General features: G+C 35.7%; 1 protein-coding gene across 2 annotated transcripts in view; it reads left to right on the top strand.

Annotated features, from left to right (window-relative positions):
- PRKD1 (protein kinase D1) overlaps window positions 1-21448 on the top strand; it is a 286605-nt gene that overhangs the window by 231755 nt on the left and 33402 nt on the right. For both annotated transcript variants that reach the window (XM_023623404.2, XM_023623408.2), the window contains 9 exons: window positions 4297-4507; window positions 4658-4735; window positions 6541-6745; window positions 8017-8140; window positions 9713-9790; window positions 11308-11587; window positions 12665-12717; window positions 14763-14835; window positions 17062-17168. In XM_023623404.2, coding sequence (XP_023479172.2) covers window positions 4297-4507; window positions 4658-4735; window positions 6541-6745; window positions 8017-8140; window positions 9713-9790; window positions 11308-11587; window positions 12665-12717; window positions 14763-14835; window positions 17062-17168 — 1209 coding nt within the window. The remainder of the gene's footprint in view (window positions 1-4296; window positions 4508-4657; window positions 4736-6540; window positions 6746-8016; window positions 8141-9712; window positions 9791-11307; window positions 11588-12664; window positions 12718-14762; window positions 14836-17061; window positions 17169-21448) is intronic.

Raw genomic sequence — 21448 nt, 5'->3', positions numbered from 1 at the left:
TTGATTTTTGCATAAATGACAACAAGCAAACCACAAGTAAAGTCAACTTTTCCCCCTCTGTCTTGTAGCTTTACTAATGAAGAGAATTCGTTTTGAACTTGAGGGTGGAATATACCTTGTTGGGAAATTGTTTCAGAGTCCTGTTGAATGTTTAAAGACATGCTGGCAGTTGGAGTTTCCATAATGTAATCTAAGCAGTCATTTCCTGGGAAGGTTCCAGACTTGCTGAGTCATTAATTTAGCGTACCAGGTTAAAAAGCAGAGTAAGTAGGTGTTCAGTGCATATAATTTTAACTTTGGCAGTAATTTCAAATGAGACATTATTAGCATAAGGATGTTACAGGTGCTTCAGAAAACCGTGGACTTTAAAAATATTTTAATCTCTATAATCTTTATTTTCTTTAAACTCTAATCCTGGCTTTCGATTGCAGCTTTCATCATTTTTCTCTTCTCATATTGTCTCCCATCCATGAGGTGGTTCCTCTTATGCTGAGAACAGAAAAGAGACCTTTATACTTTATCATCTATAATTTATCAAATTGAATCCTTTACGTAATCCATCCCAATACCATATATTATAGTGATGTCTTCTCACAAAAGTTCCACACCTGTAATTTGATCCAAACTCCCCCACACAGGAAAAAAAATCAATTCATAGGCCCAATGGCTAATGTAAAAATGTAAATTTTTAGATGCACATTCTCCTGCATATGCTTACCATAATTATAGAGAAGGGAATTTTAAATCTGTTCTGAGAGTTTTGAGCCAGTCTTTGGTCTGAACATAATAATGAAGAAGAATGAAACAAAATGTAGCTGTTCTCTTTCCAAAGCATTTCAACTCTCCTCCCTATTCCCGTAAAAGACAATCATGCCTCAGACGGGCCAAGTTCACCAAATGCACGGTGCCAAACTGGAGCTGCAAGTAATGGTGGAAGTTAGTTAACTTAGTAAACCTGGTAAAACCTTCACTAGTGTTGATGGGTAAGGAAGGATTTTTCTCTTTACTAGAGCTAACTTTTAAAAAAGATCTTATTTAAAGCTCTAAAATACTGTACACATTATAATTAAATATACAACTAAGTAAAAAAATGAAATGGAGTAAGTTTATGAGGAAACAAAGCAATCATGTGTCTCTTTACTTTGAACAATAATGCATTACATGCCAGAAGGACTGATTACTTAAGCTGACGTTACCCTTTGAATCACTAAGTCTGGTTTCATGTCGAAGTTATCTTAAAGTCCAGGCTACTTGGATTTAGATCAATGAGATATTTTATCATCTATTTCCTTTAAAATTACCAATTTCTGAATTTTTGCCTGCTCTGTAACTTGATACATCAAACAAAAAATACTGTAATTACAGCTTTCTGGTGTACTTACCTTCAAACAAAACTTCACATAATAATTGAAATTACATATTTTTTTCCTTAAAATAGGAACCGAATATTAATTATTAATGAAAAATATATCACTGATTCTGAAAATCCTTAGAAGTGTTTGGTTTGCATTCAAATCATTAGAAATGCTTTTAAATGGATGATTTGGCAGGATTACAGAAATGGGGGTTCTTAAACATTTATGTCAACAATGATATATATATATTATAAACAAATGTATGTACAGGGCAATGGCCGTATTTCAATATTTCATAGGCTCTTGTTTTTCTGTTTGTTTTATAATCTGTTATATATCAGTGAAGGCCTTATTTCACATTTGGATTGAAGAATGGATGACTATCTTGTAAGCATTTACAGAGTCATCAGATAGTGACCCAGTCTTCCCTTTTCTGTTAGATTCTTAGATTTGCCCCATGGTGGGGAAAAGTACATGCAAATGAATGTGTGCACACTCCCACGGAATATAATTCTGAAAACAAAGCTTCTGAAGGCTTCTCCACTCTCCCTTTCCCAAAGTGCTTGTAATTTAGTAAAGTTAGACAACTCAATCTCTGTCCAACAGTAGATCTGTTCCCATAGGAAAGGTGCTGCGCATGCACCCCATCTCAAGGTTTTAAAGCTTTGCTTTTTCATTTAGAAATATAAGCCACATTGAAAATGATTAATTATACTTGGAACTATAAGAAAAGGTAAAGATATGCATGTCTAGCCGTGTTGCTAGCTGATTTTAATTTTAAAATGTCGTGAATGGCGGGAGGCCACTCTTTATTAATGCTGTTAAAATCTTAAATTGTTATTAAATCTTAAATGCTATTAAAGTCTTAATTTCTGACACTATAAATTATGCAGTTTGTGAGTTGTTATTCTGTGCCAAGGACACATATGGCTGTGTGAATCTCATCATTGCCTGAGTGTGTGTGTAGTGCAGTCTCACAAAGTATTTATTTTCCCTAAACACATGTAATGTTTTAAAATTCCTTATGTAATCCTACCTTGAAGGTAATAAATGAAATGACTTCTCAAGGATAATTCTGGTTCTTGTAGTTATGGCAGTGTTTATGTGAATGTTACCATATTGGATGAAAAGAAAACATTCAGTTTATCACACTGCATCTCTCTCTTCTAAGGGAATTTGCCCCTTGGTAGAGTTAATAGTCCTATGTCAAACTGGCTCTGATAATACAGTCCTGAATTAGGTATCTTAAATTAAGGAAAATAACTAAAGAGTGATTTGGTCAACTTTTCATATAATTTTCCAAATCTGAGAACATTTTAAGTCTGCTAAGAAAGTGTGACATCAGGTCAGTTTTTATCCTGAGTGTTGAAACTTTCCAACTATGGAAAAATATCACTTTTAATTTTAGTCTGTGCTTAAAACTGGCCGGTTGGCTACAGTTACTCAAGAAGAACACATAAAACAGGGACCTGACTCTGTGGATTTGATTATTTTTCAATTCCATTGAAGATATTTATTCAATATATTTATGGTTCTGGTTTGGCAAAGCTTTGGCCTGTCTTTGAAAGCTCTCTAGATGTCTCTGCAAGAGTTGAGCCTTTCCAGAGTAATTGTGCTTTATAGTTTTCTTTTATGGAATTCTAATTTTAAATCTAACTGTAGACATAATATCCCTAAGTAGAACCTCATCTCAAATTTCTTTTTATTGCAACTAGTGAATCTGCAAATCAAAATTTCTCCATTTGACAATAAGTGGTATAACCTTTTGGTGCAGATAGACATTGAAATGAGTGGAAATTGTATATAAATAGGATTTATTTTTCCTCTCATCAGTAATTATTCCAAATTAGAAATTACTGAGTGAGTTGATAATACAGGGATTCTGGAGGTGAACAAATGTGGAGTCATGTTTTGCCTTCACTATTTACTAGCATTTGACCCAGAAGAATGTATTTAAACTTTATGAGCTTACATGCTCAACTGTAGATAACAAGGCCTATGTTATAAGGCACCTAACACGATGATTACTAAGAGTAGGAACTTAATAAATGAGATCATTATAAAAACTATGAAAAACTAATTCAGCTTGTCTTTTATTCTCATGATCCCAAAATACATTTTTTCTGATGATTCCCAAGTGTGTTTCCATGATATCAAGAGATACCATGAAATTGTCCATAAATGTTGAAAACACAGTTAACTTTAATTAATTTTATTTTTTTAAATCTATGGACTAGGCCGATTCAATAATTCCAAAATGAGAAACAAGAAGGCACAGAGGTATACTTACAACCAAAACCCCAATATTTGTGCATGCTGTATAGTCCATTAGTCACTATGTTTTTAAGTTATAAAAATGATAGTATAATTTTAACCCTTTACTTTTATATGGTTGAAGAATAAGTTTAAATCATTGTTTTTTTCTTTGAAGGAATCCAAAGAAACTCTAGGCACCTTTCAGATGAAGTGCCACGTAGGGCAGACTGGGGGATTACTTTTCATTTTCTGTCTTCTTGAGCCATGGGCATTTTCTAACCATGTGCTTGTCATACTTTAGAAGATGTCAATGAAGTAATATGTGTGATGAGATTAAGAATCCTTTTTGTGTTTATTTTCAACTTTATATTTCTGTATTAAAACCAATTAAATTACTTTTTAAAAGCCAAAAATATTTGAAAGTCCTAGAAACAAGGTTCAAAAATTCTGATCTCCAATTCTCTTCTTTTTAGACTATGAAAAGAAGGTAACTCAAATAAGAAATTGAAGGGGAATAAATTACTTTAATGAACAGAAATATAGTTTTAGTTTATTTCTCTCGTATTCTTAAGGATCAAACCACTACATACAATGTTAAAACAAAATGTGATTTCAAGATGTATAAATAGATAAATCAAGGAGTCTCTTACATCTTATTGTCCTTTATTATTTTTCAAACATCTAGCAAAAGTCACCATCGGAGTCATTTATTGGTCGAGAGAAGAGGTCGAATTCTCAGTCCTACATTGGACGGCCAATTCAGCTCGACAAGATTTTGATGTCTAAAGTGAAAGTGCCGCACACGTTCGTCATCCACTCCTACACCCGGCCCACGGTGTGCCAGTACTGCAAGAAGCTTCTCAAGGGGCTTTTTAGGCAGGGCCTGCAGTGCAAAGGTAAGGATCATCTCGCCACCAAGTATTTGTCACCAGCCAAAGTCGGATCCTTAAACTAATCCTCATCCATTTGAAATGACTATGTTTTTTGTTTTACAACATCTCTTTCTGATGAATACTCGGATTTTCTTTTAAAATCATTGTGATTAGATTGCAGATTCAACTGTCATAAACGTTGTGCCCCGAAAGTACCCAACAACTGCCTGGGCGAAGTGACCATTAATGGAGGTGGGTAACGCTCAGCAGGCACGGCCCTGCTTCTTCCCTGGTAGAGAGTGTGTCCGTTATGACTGAGCAGGATTTTTCACTTTTATTGTTTTCTGTTCAGATACTTGTGACTCAGCCCGGAGTAAATTATGGCCTTAGTTTGTTCCACTTTACTGTGGAAAAGCTCCCATTCCAGCTCAATGAGTTTTGATAAAAACCAGAGACTTGTTCAGTTTCTACATGGTGAACAGCTAGTACTGAGATCTTGGATGTCCAGAATTTGTTCCCCAGCTCTCTTATATTACATGCCTCTCCTAGTTTGTTCAGAAACGCGGAAATTGTTGGCTTGCCTACAAGTTACAGCTCTGTCTCTTCCTCCATCCTCATTCCAAGCATTGAGACAAAAGTTAACTTTTCTTCCCTGTCTGTGACAGAATGGAAGAACCACAGAGGAATAATCACCTGCTTCCTTCCTCCTTCTAGTTACTTCCATTATGGATGTGCTCATTAACCTGCATCTTTAATAATAATAAAAGGAACTTTAATTTAGCCAATTAAAAATGCATATCATTTTCTGTATTTGGGAATATTCCTTTGGGAAAACTCTTAGCTGCATAAAAAGATTCCTAAGAAAAATGTCATGTCCTAAAGGGACAGCTTACATTTTCTTCCCAAGTAGTATTTCTAATGGATTCTTAGGAAAATATTTGACTTACTATCCCAGGCTAACCTTCTCCATAGACAGTGAAGTGCTTTATATCTTCAGTCTGATATCCCTCTGGAAAGAAAAATGGAGATAGAATACCAGAGAAATAAGCTAAGTATTTTCATTACTAAAACATGGAAGAACAAGTGATTATCTTCACTCTAGATCTTTCTTCTCTAGAAGAAATATATACCTAGAAGAAGAAGATGATGATGATGAAGGGAAGTCTCTCCAGGAAAACATTCCCATACTAGTTTCTGCCTTGGTGATTCATGAATTAGCTGCCAAAATGGAAAGCTTGGCAATCTTCCCACTTTCTGTGGCATGTGGTATTGACTTTGTTCAGGTCCAGGAAATGTCTTGATAACTAGAACTAAAGGGAAACAGTGAAGTTTTTGATATTCTTGATTACTTTGAAATTGCATTTCCCCATGCAGTTAGAAAATTTTGGTAAAATGTGAATTTTTCAAGCTTGTCAGGCTAGGGTCTCTGATCAATCAATTTTCTAATTTTAAAATAAGTTCTTCACATTAGTCATTATAATTTGCTGCATTACCATAAACTACATAATGACAGAATTCAAAATTACGTCAAATATCAAATATCTTAGGTATTTAAAAGCTGCTGCTTCTGTGACCCATTTTGATATTGGAATCCATGATTTAAGAAGTCACTGGAATCACAAGAATCAATGACCCTGAGTCTTCTTGCATGTGAAGGTTTTCCCTCATCCTCCCATGTATTTCTTTTTCCCACCAGGGCTGCATTACTGAAATATGATTGGTTTCCTCTTGACTTGTATCTGATAGCACTTTGTGACACTTTGCTTGTGTCCCACCATGGCTTCCTTCTAGGGCTCTCCATGACTTTTCATGTTTTTAGACTTAGGAACTTAGGGGCATGACAAGCATCTGCTTGTAAAATTATATATTCATCCTTTCACAAATTCAGATACTTATGTACTAAAATAAAGAAGGAAAGTGAAAGAAAAGATAAAGTTATCTCATCACTGTATATTTTAGGGCTTCCAATTGATTTGTTTTAGGATTGGCTAACTTTCTCTTAAGTCGTGGCTCCAGGATTCCAGGCTTATCTTCATGGGTGCAAAACAATTTTTTAGATTTGCTTAGCCCTGGGGCAGAGTCTGACGTGGTCATGGAAGAAGGGAGTGATGACAATGACAGTGAGAGGAACAGCGGGCTCATGGATGACATGGAAGAGGCAATGGTCCAAGATGCTGAGATGGTGATGGCAGAGTGCCAGAACGACAGTGGGGAAATGCAGGACCCAGACCCAGACCACGAGGACTCCAACAGAACCATCAGGTGAGGGCTGCACTCCCAGCCTTGGTCCAACAATGGAACTCCAAGGGGTATTACTTTTTAAAGCTTTTGATATTTTAATGTATCATAAAAGTATGTGTATTATAAAAGTGTAATATATTATTAAAGTGTGTGTTTAATTTGTTGATGAATGAGCTGGATACTGTCGAGGAGTGGAGTGCCTTTGGAGTTAGGAGGTCTGGATTCAGAAGTACGTGAAATTTTATGTTTGTGATCTAATTATTGATTCTTTTTGATTACGGGATGATCCTAATTTTTGATATCAGGGGTCAGCACACTATGGCCAAATCAGGCTGCTGCCTGTTTTGTAATAAAGTTTTTTGGGGGATCATAGCCATGCCCATTCATACTGTCCAGAGCTGCTTTTGCACTGCAGTGGCAAAGTTAAGTATTCTGCAAAGCCCAAATTATTTTTTACCTGGCCCTTTACAGAAAAAGTTTCCCAGTTATTTTGTTATATTATAAAGTGTATTCTGATTTATATTATAAAGTGTATTCAAACTTTTGTGTCTGTTTTACAAATGCCATATTCATTGACAAACTGAAATTGTTCACAAGAATAGAGCAATAAAATAATTGGATTTTTTTCCATTTAGTGGTGTAAGAGACATTTTTTAAATACTGGAAAATATTAGTCTTATGACCCAACTGTCTTTTGAAGATGTACATTTCTTTGCTATCAAAGTGTGAGGGGGCGGGAGAGTGTGCTTGCATATATGGATGTGGGGGAGGGGAAGAAGAGAGGAAGAGAGAGACAGGAAAGGAAGAGGAAGAAAGAGATGAAGGATCGACAGAATTCCATGAGCAGATTCTAATTTTTATGAAATTATCCAGAGAGAGACTCAAATTAATCTTAAATGTTATCTACTATCTATAAATGATGAATATTTTGCCTGTAATATATAATAAGTAAGTAAATAAGCTTTCATGTGTGATTCTGAATATGTGGCCTCCGTACCCTAAGACAATAATCTATCTGATGTTTACCCAAAAACGGAACACTATATAGTTCAACATGAAAACTAAGGTGCTTATTATCCTGCCTCAGGCTTTTTAAAGTGTATCTATAAAGTGCCTATCACTCTTCAGAGAAATCTAGATTCTGAACCATGGTACTCTGACAATACACTTCACTAAAAATGGGATGTGAATTCTTTTTGACTTTCACTTTGAAATAGCTGAAGTAAAATTTTATGCAAGAAAGGACGATCTATGTCTAAAAATCTTTTCCTGTAATATTTTGACTTTTCAAGTCCCTCAACAAGCAACAATATCCCGCTCATGAGAGTAGTGCAGTCTGTCAAACACACGAAGAGGAAAAGCAGCACGGTGATGAAGGAGGGATGGATGGTGCACTACACCAGCAAGGACACGCTGGTAAGCCCCACGGCAAGCAGCTTTCTCTTGTCTTGCTAGCTTTAATTAGAGGAGTTGCTAATACCCTGGGAGGACCGTGGGATGTCTGAGTTACCAGGAGCAAACGTCAGCACAGGCGCGGCATAGTGAATCAGGTGGGGCTCATTAGCGGACTCTGGGTGTAGGAGGTAGTTGAGCAAGCCACTGAGTTCAAAGAAAACATAGACAGCAATCTCAGGGAACAAAACCATTGACCTCTACTGCTTGAGATGATCCCCAAACAACTTGAATGTCTGTCATTTTATAGCCATCAAGAAAATAACAGTGTGGCTTTCAGAATGCTCCTCCGTTGTTCAGAATTTTTTTAAAAAACACTGCGTTTTAGGGAGAGAAAAAACAATGACAGCTATTATATACTTCTTAAATCTCTAATTAAATGTTCACTTAAAAACTGACCTATTCAGGAAAACAGTAATCCTGTACTTTATTAGATAAAAGACAGCACATTTTAATTCTTTAATATAATCTGAGTTGTTCGCTACCCCAGGTTTTCCTAATAGTTGATGAATGAGGTTGTGCATAAGAGAGAAAAGATTTGATTTATGTTCCCATTAAACCAATTGACATTTGGTGATAAGCTTCTTTCTCAGTTACGGGTGGTATTTTCCTCATCACCTCCTATCTATCGGATCTCCATCATTTCTTTAGATAAACAGACGCCTGTAACCTAATTGCTTTGTCGATAATCTCAATCATCTCTGCTGGAGAGAGATTTACATGATTTACTGCAGGACTCAATTGAATGTCATATAGTTCTTCCCAGACATGGCGTAAAATATTTAAAGCATATTTAGTGTATTTTACTGGTCTAAGATTGGTTATGCAAGGGACCGAGAATAATTTTAGGGCTCTTTGGTCTAAAAAGATGAAAACACAGACACGCACACACACACATACCCGAAAACCATGGGACATATACCTAGAGTGAACAAGGACCTGATCACCAAATCATGGAAGTTTCGATCTGTAGTGAGCTTAAGAGGTCAAGTTATTTGAAGCATTCCCCTGACTTTGTTAAGTTGATGCTGTGGAGTCAAACATGCCATCCAACAAAATATTCTTTATAAGTTCTGCTGTAACATTCAGAATTCTTTCATCTCTAATGGAAGCCAGAATACCTGGCTGGATCAGCATTCCTTATGTTCTAAAATAATGAGAATATATAAATATTATATCTCCTACTAAGCCTTTTTATGATTTTACAGATTACAAGTCCACTTTTAGCTCTTCAAGCAGTCAAATAAGTTTAGAAATGGTGTTTTCTATTTACTTTGCATGAATTAATGCCAGGCACTGCACTGGGTGCTGATATGTCATCTCCTCTATCACTCGTAACTCTGACGTAGATGTGGAAACTTATCGCACATTTGCTAGACAGTCACCTTCTAGATTCTGAAATTGAGTGAGTCTTTTGGGCCAAAGCCCTTGCACTTTCCACCTTCAAATCTTATGTCCCCATAAAATGTTTTTATTTGATCAATCTTGGGCATTTTTAAAGTTTTTAAAACATCCTAAATCTAACTTCTGTTTCAGCGGAAACGGCACTATTGGAGGTTGGATAGCAAGTGTATTACCCTCTTTCAAAATGACACAGGAAGCAGATACTACAAGGTAAGGCCTTTCCTTGGTTGGGGTCTCGTGACCCCTCTTGCTTTCTCATGGGCATGTAGACTATCAGAAATGCAAAATACGTCCAACGGACAGGACTGGTTTTGTGCTTCCACCAAGAGATGTGTTTTCTTCTCTATAGTTTACGAATTTAGGGAGAATCAGGTTGTGACCCAAGATACTTATCTGTGAATCTCAATTTTCCCTGGGAAGTACTTCAGGCCCCATTGGATGGTTCTGGGGAGTGGCAAGAAGCTTAATTGAGTATTTTAGCAGAGATGTGTGATTTAACCAGAAAATTCAAGGTCACAGCAGGTTAGCGAAAAGTAAATTCCTGAAATGCACCACATCCAGATTTTTTAAAAATAATTTTTTTGCATCTATAGTCTTCCAGCACATCATAGGGCATCAAGAAACATTGTCTGATTTCACCGCGCACTGCCAATATTCGTAAGGAGCACTTTCCGCTAGAGAAAAATTTGGCAACCGTTTTCATTCTGTCTCTCTACATGGAATAATGCAAATGTTACGTAACATATCCCCCAGTATAACATGGTTCCAAAGAAGCTCATAGTGAAAAGAGTACATACTTGCTCCTTCGAAATGAATGCAGGCTCAGGCATACTTGATGTGATTGCCCATGGCCACTTTCCAGAGTGCTAACAGAAAAAGGAAACCTCAGTAATTTTGAAATTAAGAATTTGTTTTAAAAGTTCTTATTTCTCAGTAATTCCATACCTCCTGGAAGACAATGTAGTGATTAATTTTTTAGTATCAAAATTGTCTTAAAAGCAACTGCTTTTAAAACCAATCTCTGTGGTTTTCTTCACTAAGACTATTCACTTGGCTAGATTTTTATATTAACATCTGTGGAATCAAATTTTATGATTCATTTTCAGTGCCTTAAAGAATAGTTAAATTTCTGTGTGTGTGTGTGTGTGTGTGTGTGAGGCAGATTGGCCCTGAGCTGACATCTGTGCCAAGCTTCCTCTGTTTTGTATGTGAGATGCCACCACAGCATGGCTTGATGAGTGGTGTGTAGGTCCACGCCCAGAATCTGAACCGTGAACCCTGGGCCACCAAAGTGGAGTGCACGAACTTAACAACTAAGCCAGCAGGCCAGCCCCCTGAGAATAGTTAAAATTTAAAAACAGCCACACATACCCAAATGCATTGCAAAAGTGTTGTCTTTCTACTTCACAATTATAAAAATTACCATTTATATCTCATGTCTTAGATTTTGATGCAGGTTCAAAATCGTTATTCTTATTTATACTTATTCTTGCCACATGAACATAGTAAAAAAGTCACTTAAATTTTTCTGGAAAAGGTGATGATAAGCATTCCCCTAGTAAAGGTATTTTTGAATTTTGTTTAGTAATATTCTGTGTTTTATAAAACTATTTTGCATAAATGATGCCTATTTGTAGTGTCATTTCTCACATGTCCTTAGCATGAATTTTATTTGAAAGTTTATATGCTTTTGATAAACTACATTTAGCGCACACTTTCTTCCACAGGAAATTCCTTTATCAGAAATTTTATCTCTGGAACCAGCGAAACCTTCGGCTTTAATTCCTAATGGAGCCAATCCTCATTGTTTTGAGATCACTACAGCAAATGTAGTGTATTACGTGGGAGAAAATGTGGTCAACCCTTCCAGCCCAGCACCAAATAGCAGCGTCCTCACCAGTGGCGTTGGTGCAGATGTGGCCAGGCTGTGGGAGATGGCGATCCAGCATGCCCTCATGCCCGTCATTCCCAAGGGCTCATCCGTGGGTTCAGGAACCAACTCGCACAGTGAGTCTGCCAGCTTTCTAACTGTCTGTAGAACAGATGAAGAGAGCCTTCTTGGGGGTGATTTATTGGAGAACATAGGGTCTGTAAATAAAAGCTGCCACACATACTAAGATGTTTCATCCATTCAATTATCCTACTTTATTGTTTATTTATATTAAAATTTGAATAAATTCATGTAAACCCTATATGTTAGGCAATAGCAGAAACATAGGGCTGTTGGTCATAAAAGAAGTAATCTAGTCAACTTGAGATTGACCTGGAATGCCAGTCTTGCTATTTGCAAATCTGAGTTAACATGTTTCCTCGAAACCGCTTACCATGGTACTCTGTGCAGGATCCTTGGGGTGCTGAGTACTTCAAAACTCTTGGTAATTTTTTGTCCCAGGAAGAAATCTTATTCATTATTCATTATTAATCTCATATTCATTAGTAGAATGAGATAGGTTTTACCAAAATGCAGCCAGGATCAAGTATTGAGAATGAATTTTTAAAAAGATATTTTAGAGGAATATCTGTATAAAAATGTAATTTTAAGTTTCATAATGGCTATTAATAATGAAGCCTGTCAAAAAAAACCTGTTTTTCATCTCATAGTGTGTTATCTGACGATCCACCACAACTTTTGAATTGATTGCTGCAACCAATGTACTTTTTGATACAGTTATGTATGCCATTTTGGTGCTAAGCCCTGACATGCATGTGGTCTCTATTTTAATGCCTCAAACAACCCCAACAGGTAGATGTTAATGATTCACCTGTTTCACAGGTGAAGAGATGAGGCCCTAGAGAGATGAAGTTGTCTCAGCTTGTACCAGAGCTACGAAGTGGCAGGCTAGTATTTGAACCCAAGTCTTTATGACTCCCAACTCTAAACTAACAGAATATTATTTTTCAAAGCCAAGTACAGAGTAAATCTGTAATTGTAAAAGCCAAGCAATATTCTAATAGACATCTTCCTAGAAAAATCTAGTTGCTATGACTTAAAAACAACCCGACAGCTTGGTTAGTAAGCATGTGTTGGTTTGTTTTGCTATTACTTCTCTTACTTCTTTTGCGTGTTTTTTCACGTTTTTCCAGGAGATATTTCTGTGAGTATTTCGGTATCAAATTGCCAGATTCAAGAAAATGTGGTGAGTATGTGCCTACTAATATGAAATTTGGTAATGTGCTTCTGTATTGGAAAATAAGAGCATTATAAAATACACGTTTATTTATCTAACATTTTTATTTTTCAGTATTTCCTAGAAAATAAAATATTAGGGTCTATTTGGATATTTTTCTTCCACAAGATTTTAGCCACATTACATCGTATGGATTCTTTTAGTGATTTTCTGTAATCTATTCTGGAGTGCAGTGAGCAAAACACCTATTATTCATCTCAGATGAGCAATTATAATGCAATGCCTGATTTTTCACATATTTGCCCATCTTGGTGCTGGAATTTTTATGGTTGATGTTACAAAATACCAAATAAAGTAAAGTAAATTCTTTGAGTTGCATGAGTAGCTTAAGCATGCCTTTGTTCTCATTCCTTGATTGTTACCTAAGAGCACTGTACATATCAAGGAGACCTCAGAAAGTGCATAAATCATATTTACTGGGTCCACATTCTAGCACCCTAGTTGCCTATGACACATAAACTTCATACTTTCAGCTCACTTTTTGAAAATTATAGATCAGACATATTATGAAATAATCTCCACTCTGTCATATGTTTGCTTTATTTGTTATACTTGGTCACTGTGGCGAGTAGCCCAAAAGTATTAAGACCTTTCGTACCTCATCCTGTGACTCAGACCTTCACTCTATTTGCTGGCTGTGACCAAAAGCAAAAAGTTTATAGCCATACTTACACTGATCTGAGTTTATTTTTCAAAGAATAAACTCTATGAAACTCTATTTATCACTAGTATAGCTTTGCAACCTTTGCTAAATTGGCATAAACTGAAAACCAAAGAGAATGAGAGAGAATTAGGAAAACTCCATAGTGGGAAGGTTAGATGAATTTTTGTGCTGTCAGTCGCAAGATAGATTTCTAAAGACCAGCAGGTTCCTGTTGCTCTTGCTTAGCCAGACAAGACTTTGGGAAATGTAGTTTATAAGCCTCTTGGAAAATTCTAGATACCTGGGGGATTTTTCCACCCTGTTTGACCACTGTTGTCCATTGAAAATTCTGGGTGGGCCATTGAGCTGTCATAGAAAGATGGAGTAGCTTGGACTCAGAGTACTGGAGTGGTAGTATTTCATTTTCGTGTCTCCGGACAACCTTGGACTCACCCTGTGGACACTCTCAAGGGATCCCAGGGTGGAGACAACTAGTACTTGTTTTCTATGGTGAAGGATAAAGAAAAAGGATAGGGGTGTATAGGATATGAGGAGCGTGGAATTTGATGTAAAAGGGCTTTTATTTTTGAAAAGACAAAGAGTACAAGAGTGGAGGTTAGGCAGAAAATTCCATAGGGTGGAGAGGCAATATGTAAAGCAAAAAAATACCGCGTTGCGCTCTCATAAGTGTGGTTATCAAATAACGGGTTTTAAAACGTAATGCTTTGTTTAGCAGTTATTATTTCAAAGAGAAAAGAGTAGACATTTGGAACTTGTTACCTCGAGAAGTGGTAAAAATGGAAGAGTTTAGTTACCTGGCAGAAGAGAATTTCACAGTGGATTGTCATCCTCACAGTGATTCAGTTCCCTCTTCCTTGAGTTGAGCTTCATCTGGATGTGGATGATTGACAAAGCAGCATCACCATTCTAGCCTTAAAGGTTGAAGTGACGGGAATCAGGACTCACACTGACATGACTGGGAATCATGATCATTTAAGTTGAAATGTCTAAATAGCCATCTCAATAAGCTAATCTCTTTTTCAATAATGACAGTAAATGGCATTGTATAATTTTAAGTTATTTCTCTCTAATGAAAATGTTTGATTGAACATTAGAAAACCTCTGCTTCTTAAGAGCAGAATAGTTTTCAAAACATTACAAGAGTACATTAAATAAAGAATGTGTCTTGAATGTTACAGTCGTATGACAGGTTACATCTAGCATTGACAGTTTAATTGTTTATATTTAAAATATTTAATATTTATGATGTATTTAATAAAATTATATAATTTTTTAGGACTAATGTTTTGTTTCACTTCATGTTTATTTTTCATTGTATTTGTATCTACAGGACATCAGCACTGTATATCAGATTTTTCCTGACGAAGTACTGGGTTCTGGGCAGTTTGGAATTGTTTATGGAGGTAGGTTAGTTCACTAAGTATTTTTATTAATTTAAAATTTTAACTCTTGTGTTTAGAAAAGTAATATCGCCAAGGAAAGTATAAAAGACATGACCTATGTTTATATATATCTGTATGTATGTCTCTGTGTTTTACCTTTTTAGAAATTTCTCTTGAGATAGTCACTATTTCGAAAATTGGTACATTTCTATTTTGAAAGAGAAATTGTTGTGCTCCTAAAAAATTTATTTTGCTTAAATATGGACAAACTGTATACACAGTACTGGTTAAATATTAGTTTATTTAAGAAAAATATTAAGAAACAAGGAAGTTTATGAATGTTGATTCATAAACATTCCTTTTCCTTTTGGCATATTTGATCAGAACTCTATAGAAATCCATTTATTTAAGTAGACAAAAAAGTCCTTGAATTCTAACATCTTTAACAATGTATATATTTCATTAAGGTTTGCATTTTTTTAAATTTTTGAAGTGAAATCTTGAATGTTTACCTTTGTCTTATTGTCGAGCTATTTGGTGAATTTATTATTTTAACTTACGCTGTTTTAGATTCTAGCCAGTTCAATCATTATTTTTCGAGTCTTTAAGAAACATTTGATATTAATGTTTTGCCTGCTTTATAAAATGATATCATAGCTTTCAGTTCCTTAGTATAATCAGTAACAAATTATCTTTTTTGCGAGGTGAAGGTGTTCTGAAATAATCACGTTTCCTCAATATTATTTATGATAGTGTAATATTGTGCTTTTTTATTTAAAATTAAAGTCTAGTCTATTTTACAAAATAATTTTGACTTTTATAAAATGCATATATGATTTATTTTTGATAGAAAACCCATCAATGAGTCAGCAACCTTTGTGCTTTTTGTTACTGCATAAACAGTGAAATAGGGAAGAGCAAGCACTACACAGAGAATTGCTCTACAGTGTAATAATGGCATGTGACAAAAATCATGGTATATTGAGCATAGTAAATATACATACTGCACGTAGTATGGGAGTGAAGCAGGGGTGAGAAATGAGGTTAGAGAGACCAGCAGGTGCCAGAATATTTGTAATATCCAACATGGAAGGAGCAGGCACAGGAGGAGGCCTCCACCAGGAAGACTGACAAGTTAGGACTAGGCACGTATGGGGTGAAGCAGATGAGAAGAGTCTCAGAAGAGGGGTCAAGTACCCTAGTGACAGAGGAGTGGAGACAGAAGAAGCTGTGACCTTGAAGAGAGTAATTTCATTAAAATATCTGAGTTGGAATAGAGATGGCAGTGAGTTGAAGATGAAGAGTGATGTTAAGGAAGTAGAGAACATGAAAACAAGACAATGAGGTGGTGAAGGGAAGCGGTCTAGAAAGATTCAGAAGGAAGAGTGTCAGTGGGACGGATGTAGGGGAAGGAACACTAGTTTACAAGAAAGATTGAAATAATGGAATTTCAAGTTAGTTTCTATGTGACAAAAAATTTGAATGATTAGGTGCATTTTCCACTTTCATTTTTATTTTCAGAGTCAATTAACTCTACTGTATTCTATACCTACTACAGTATAATAGTATGGAAGAGCTCAAAGGGCCCTATAGACTCCCTCAAAGTTTTGCGAGAATTAAACAGGATGTAATGTGTGTAAAGGGCTATCATGTGATGATGATGATAACTAACATTTCTTGAGTGTGTATAGTTCTCTGGGCGCTGTGCGTACTTTACATATCTGATTTCATCTAATTCTCACAACAACCCTCCCGCTGAAGATGAGAACCTAAAACTCAGAAAGCTTAAGTGACTTGCTCAAGATTACAAAGCTACTGAGTGACTGAGTCAAGACTTTCATTCTTTCCATTATAATATACATTAGTTTATCAGGATTTTAAAATTATGTTTTCTTAAGGAGAGCACTTTGCTGGTGGTATGAATATTTTCTATATTAAGTAACTCAATATCCTGTTTCTAAAACATATGCTTTTATGAGAAAATATCAGGCTGTTGATATGTATAACTTTTAATGCCTCAATTCTTTATGTTCTAAATTATGGCTGATTTTATAGTACCTGTTTTATGAAGAATAATGGCGCTAAGAAATGAAATCTTTATGGATATAAGTCAGTGCTCTTTAGAAATGTTAATTTATTCAGTGAAACATTTTTATAATTCCTGTAAGTGTCCTTATAAATTCTGGTGTTCTTTACTATAGATGGTATTTAAAACATTATGCTAATGTTTCCATTTTTGTTTTAAAGGAAAGCATCGTAAAACAGGAAGAGATGTAGCTATTAAAATCATTGACAAATTAAGATTTCCAACAAAACAAGAAAGCCAGCTTCGTAATGAGGTTGCAATTCTACAGGTATTTCTTTGTTTTTCATTTGGAAACTATAAAATACCCCCTCAACTCCTGCAAAACAAAGAAAAGTTATGCAAATATCTGCAGCGTACATACTAGGAACACAAGGAAATAACTGGAAAGGGAGCTCGAGCATCAGAGTACTGCCTGGGTAGTATCCTTCCGTGTCTAGGCGGTACTTCCTTTTTATGTACTTAATTCTGAGTTTTAATGTATTATTAATGCTCATTAAATGGGTGATGTTTCAGCATTTACTCATAGTGGACATGCTGATTCCATTTTGTCTTGCATTATAAATGATCTTGCCTTGGTAAACATTCCTCCTTTATGCTGTGATAATTACATGAATTGGGTATGTAACTGTCAGTCTATCAGGAAAGTGAGTAATATATGTCTGAGAATCAGATCATCTTGACCGTCTTAATGTCCTCTTTGTGTCTCACTGTAAACCTTTCATTTCGTATTGAAAATGTTACTTAACTCCTCTCATTAAAAAAGTCTCTTTTTAAAGCCAGAAGTTGCGAATGGAACATATTATGTGGTATATATAAATTTTGTAACTGTTAAAACGTTTTCTGCAGACCAAAAGGAAATTGAGCAATTGTTTGCTAAATGTGGTCCACTTAGCTATCCAGTCTAGACAATTTAGACCATTGATAAATGCCCATTTTTTATATAACTGCCATAATTCTCTGCTTGTTGTACAAGTTGATCGTAATTTCTAATTCATAGTTTTATTGAAAGAGTTTTATTTGAACATTGCTAGCAAAACAAAACACATTGCATTTCTTCATTTATTGTTTCATTTAACTACCATTTACTCAGTTTCATGTAATGAAAAGTTGCAAAAGATACAATTTTTGCCCTATAGGAGCTCATGTGGGCAGACAACCAAACAGTACAGTTTCTGCTGTACCTAGAAAAATAACATAGACTTTTCTGTACTCAGAATTCCTAAAAATGATGTTTTTGTGCTTTTGGATGACTAATGTAACACAGAGAACTACCACAGTGTTCTCTACTTTCAGAGGGAAGAAGATAACCATGGATCTTAGATGCCAATGCATAAATTCATAGCTTAGTGCTTGCTAATCAGTTACCCAAGAAAAAGATTCTTTTTTTTATTCTTAACTTGGCAGTGTTGAACTGCAAATGACGTTTGAAAACTTAGTACATGACATCTTCCCAAAGCTGGCCCAGCTTTCCACATATCCACCCCCACATTGTGTCCTCAACGCAGACTCCTTTGCAGCATGCCAACCTCCAGAGTTGGCATATGTACAGAGACGTTTATCCTTCCTTAAGGACATGAGAGGAGTTTCATGGTTAACATGGTTTTGAATTTCTACATTTTTATCACAACTGCCGCAGAAGGTCTAATTTTCTGTGTATAGGCTCTTTAGTGGGCTCTCCTGAGCCTGTCAATACATTATCAGCTGCCGACTCTATAGCAAGGTAGAAAAACAAAATACATCTCAGCATAAACTGACTCCCATCTTCTCTTCTAAAAGATTAGATGCAATCAACAACTCAGATGCAATAAACATACAATTGGCAAAAATTTTCATTATAATGTAGTTTTCTAGAAAGAGTTTGGTTAGGGTGAAAGTCAAATTCTGCCCCATAAGCATATGAAGAGGTCCAACAGTTCTCATATTATGGCCAGATAGCTCAAAATCCTCGTCATTTATCTCTCATCTCCACTGTCCCCAACCATTCTTCATTCAACAAATTCACCTTTGTTGAGTACATACCCTGAGCTAAGCACTGCTCTAAGTCCAGTGGCTACAGCGGGGACAGGCACACAGGTCCTTGCTGTCATGGGTCTTTAACTTGTGTCACTCAGGTATACCTTCAGTCAGAGTTTGCCAATATCTCCGTGTTGAGCTTGCAATCATATAACCTGTGCGATGAGTCTTATTAAGGCTTGGCTTAATTATATGCAGATACCGGGTTCAGGAGTTCATACTTTATCATAAAGTTGCCAGTTGTTTCAAAATTTGTTCATCAAAAATAGGGAACTCATCATGTCCCCCAATTAAAAACAAAGAAAAAAACTGTTTGAGCCCTTTTTACCATTGTCAGATATATTAGCCTCTCAGGAAAGATTCTAACTCAGTGTCGAGAGACAGTGAAGTTCAAGCTCACCTCCTTTGAGTCTTTGGCCAGATATCACACCAACTGTATAAGCACCCCTCTCACACCCTATTTAAAACTACAGCCTGCTCAAACCCTCTCCCCATCCCTACCCCGTACCCCTCTTACTCTGATCTATGTTTTCTATTTTCCGTAGCATTTCTCACCTTCTAGCCTAGTATAGAATTTCGTTTATTAGCTGTGTTGTGGTTTCCTCTCCCCGCCCCAACCCAGCCCCTCCACTAGAATATGCACATCAGGAGGGCAGATATCACTGTTTCGTTTACTAATATATCCCGAACATCAGAAATTGTTCCTGGCACACGTTAGGTGTTTAGCAAATATTTGTTAAATGAATATTTGTTGAATTAAAATTCTATGGAAACACTATCCTGTCACATAAGATGGCATTCATAATGTCCAACCAGGTGGCAAAAGTCTGCATTTACTATTAATGGTTATCGGGTTGGTTAGTTAACAAAGATCATATGTGCTTTGTTCTTTGAAAGCCCTCATGGCCTCATTTTATGTTTCTTATCAAAACAAGGAACTCACCTTTTTCGACCTGAAAAAACAAAATGGTAATGGGAGTGGGTGGTGGGGGTTGGAATTCTGACTCACTAACTGATACGTTCAGAAAAAGTACCATGAGTGAAGTCAATTGAATGGTGGGGAAGCTTATCTTTTACTGTTCTTGAAAGACTCATAGGTTTTTGATAACCAAAGAAATGTTGGAAAGGGTTATTAGGCTAAAGGGCCATCTTAGTAACATAAATAATCTATGGAAAATGAGTGGAAGATTTTAGATCATTCTAGAAGAGTGGCCCTCAAACATTTTTCTCATGTGTCCTTGAAAAGAATTCTAGACAGCTTTGTACCTGCTTGTGTATTTTTGAGTTGACAGCTAGAACTCTTTTTTTAGAAGTTTAAAGAATTTTAGTTTTGTCCTGTATTGAAAATATTGATAGTTGAAAATAAAGCTATGTCACTCCTTTAAATGTATGCATTTAGAATCTAAATATCATAGACATTTGATTCTTTTTCAGTCATTTAAAAAAATACATGAATAGGCTCTTCTTTAACAATAGTATATTTTACAACAGTCCTTGTTTTCTTTGAATATGTTACACTTTTCCCAAAGAATTGTATTCCAGTGCAATGAGTTTTTATACTTGAGTGTCTTTTATTGGTCCCTCAATAACTATTTCCAATAAAAATAAGTATACATTTTAAAATTTCTTGATTACAACACCTTCAATGTTTAAAGCATTCTCCTGGATTAAGTTATCATTACAATTGTTAGTAGTAGAAGCTTTTTTCCAGCAAGATAAATATGCTACAAATTTTGATCTATGCTTGTTAAACATAAAAAGTAAAATGTGACTGAAAATACATTTATTAATGAGGTTGATTTTTAAATTTAGTTCATAAATTGGTGGGTGAATATTACTTGTTCTTTGAATTAGAGTTCAGCGACAATTTTATTCCTTTTTTAAAACTGTGGGAGCCAAGTTGTAAGCCAAAAAAAGAAAAACACAAATAGTGATTTATCTTCAGAAATTCATTTTAATCTTCTCTCTCTTAGTAAATCCATTAAATCCTTCTCTGATTTTAGTAAAAGCATGAATTAGAAGCTAAGTTGCAAAAGAATGGGTTTCCATGTTATTAGGGTCATTCACTCACTTCACAGCAACACAGTATTTCAAATTTTCCCTTTATTTTTGTCCCAGAGGATTTTCCTCCCCAAGGCAAGGCACCCTAGTAACATTTGGAATGTGTGAGAAGCATACCCTCCTTTTGGAAAGTGGGAGAAAAAATATTGTGAAAGGAAACTTGGAGACGGGCAATTTGAACACTGCCAGCATATTCTCAGACAGCTCTGTATGAGAAGAGATCTGTATTAGAAGAGTATGTATGGATGATTATAATTCATTCAAAGTATAATTATTGAGTGCCCACCGTGTTCCAGGCAGTAGGGATACAGATATAAACAAAACAGATTTTCTTAAAAGTAGCCTTCTACTCATAGAAATCTTAAAAATCTTCCTGTTCCCCAAGAGTATGCCTTCCTTAGTTTGATGATGCTGTGGTGGGACAGAGTGTGCAATAAGACCAGGAAGTGGCTTTTGTATGAGTTCATGGAGAAC

This window comes from Equus caballus, chromosome 1 (assembly GCF_041296265.1).
Source record: "Equus caballus isolate H_3958 breed thoroughbred chromosome 1, TB-T2T, whole genome shotgun sequence".
Taxonomy (NCBI): Eukaryota; Metazoa; Chordata; class Mammalia; order Perissodactyla; family Equidae; genus Equus; species Equus caballus.
Note: the sequence above shows the minus strand (reverse complement) of the source record. Positions and strands in the feature narration are given on the sequence as shown.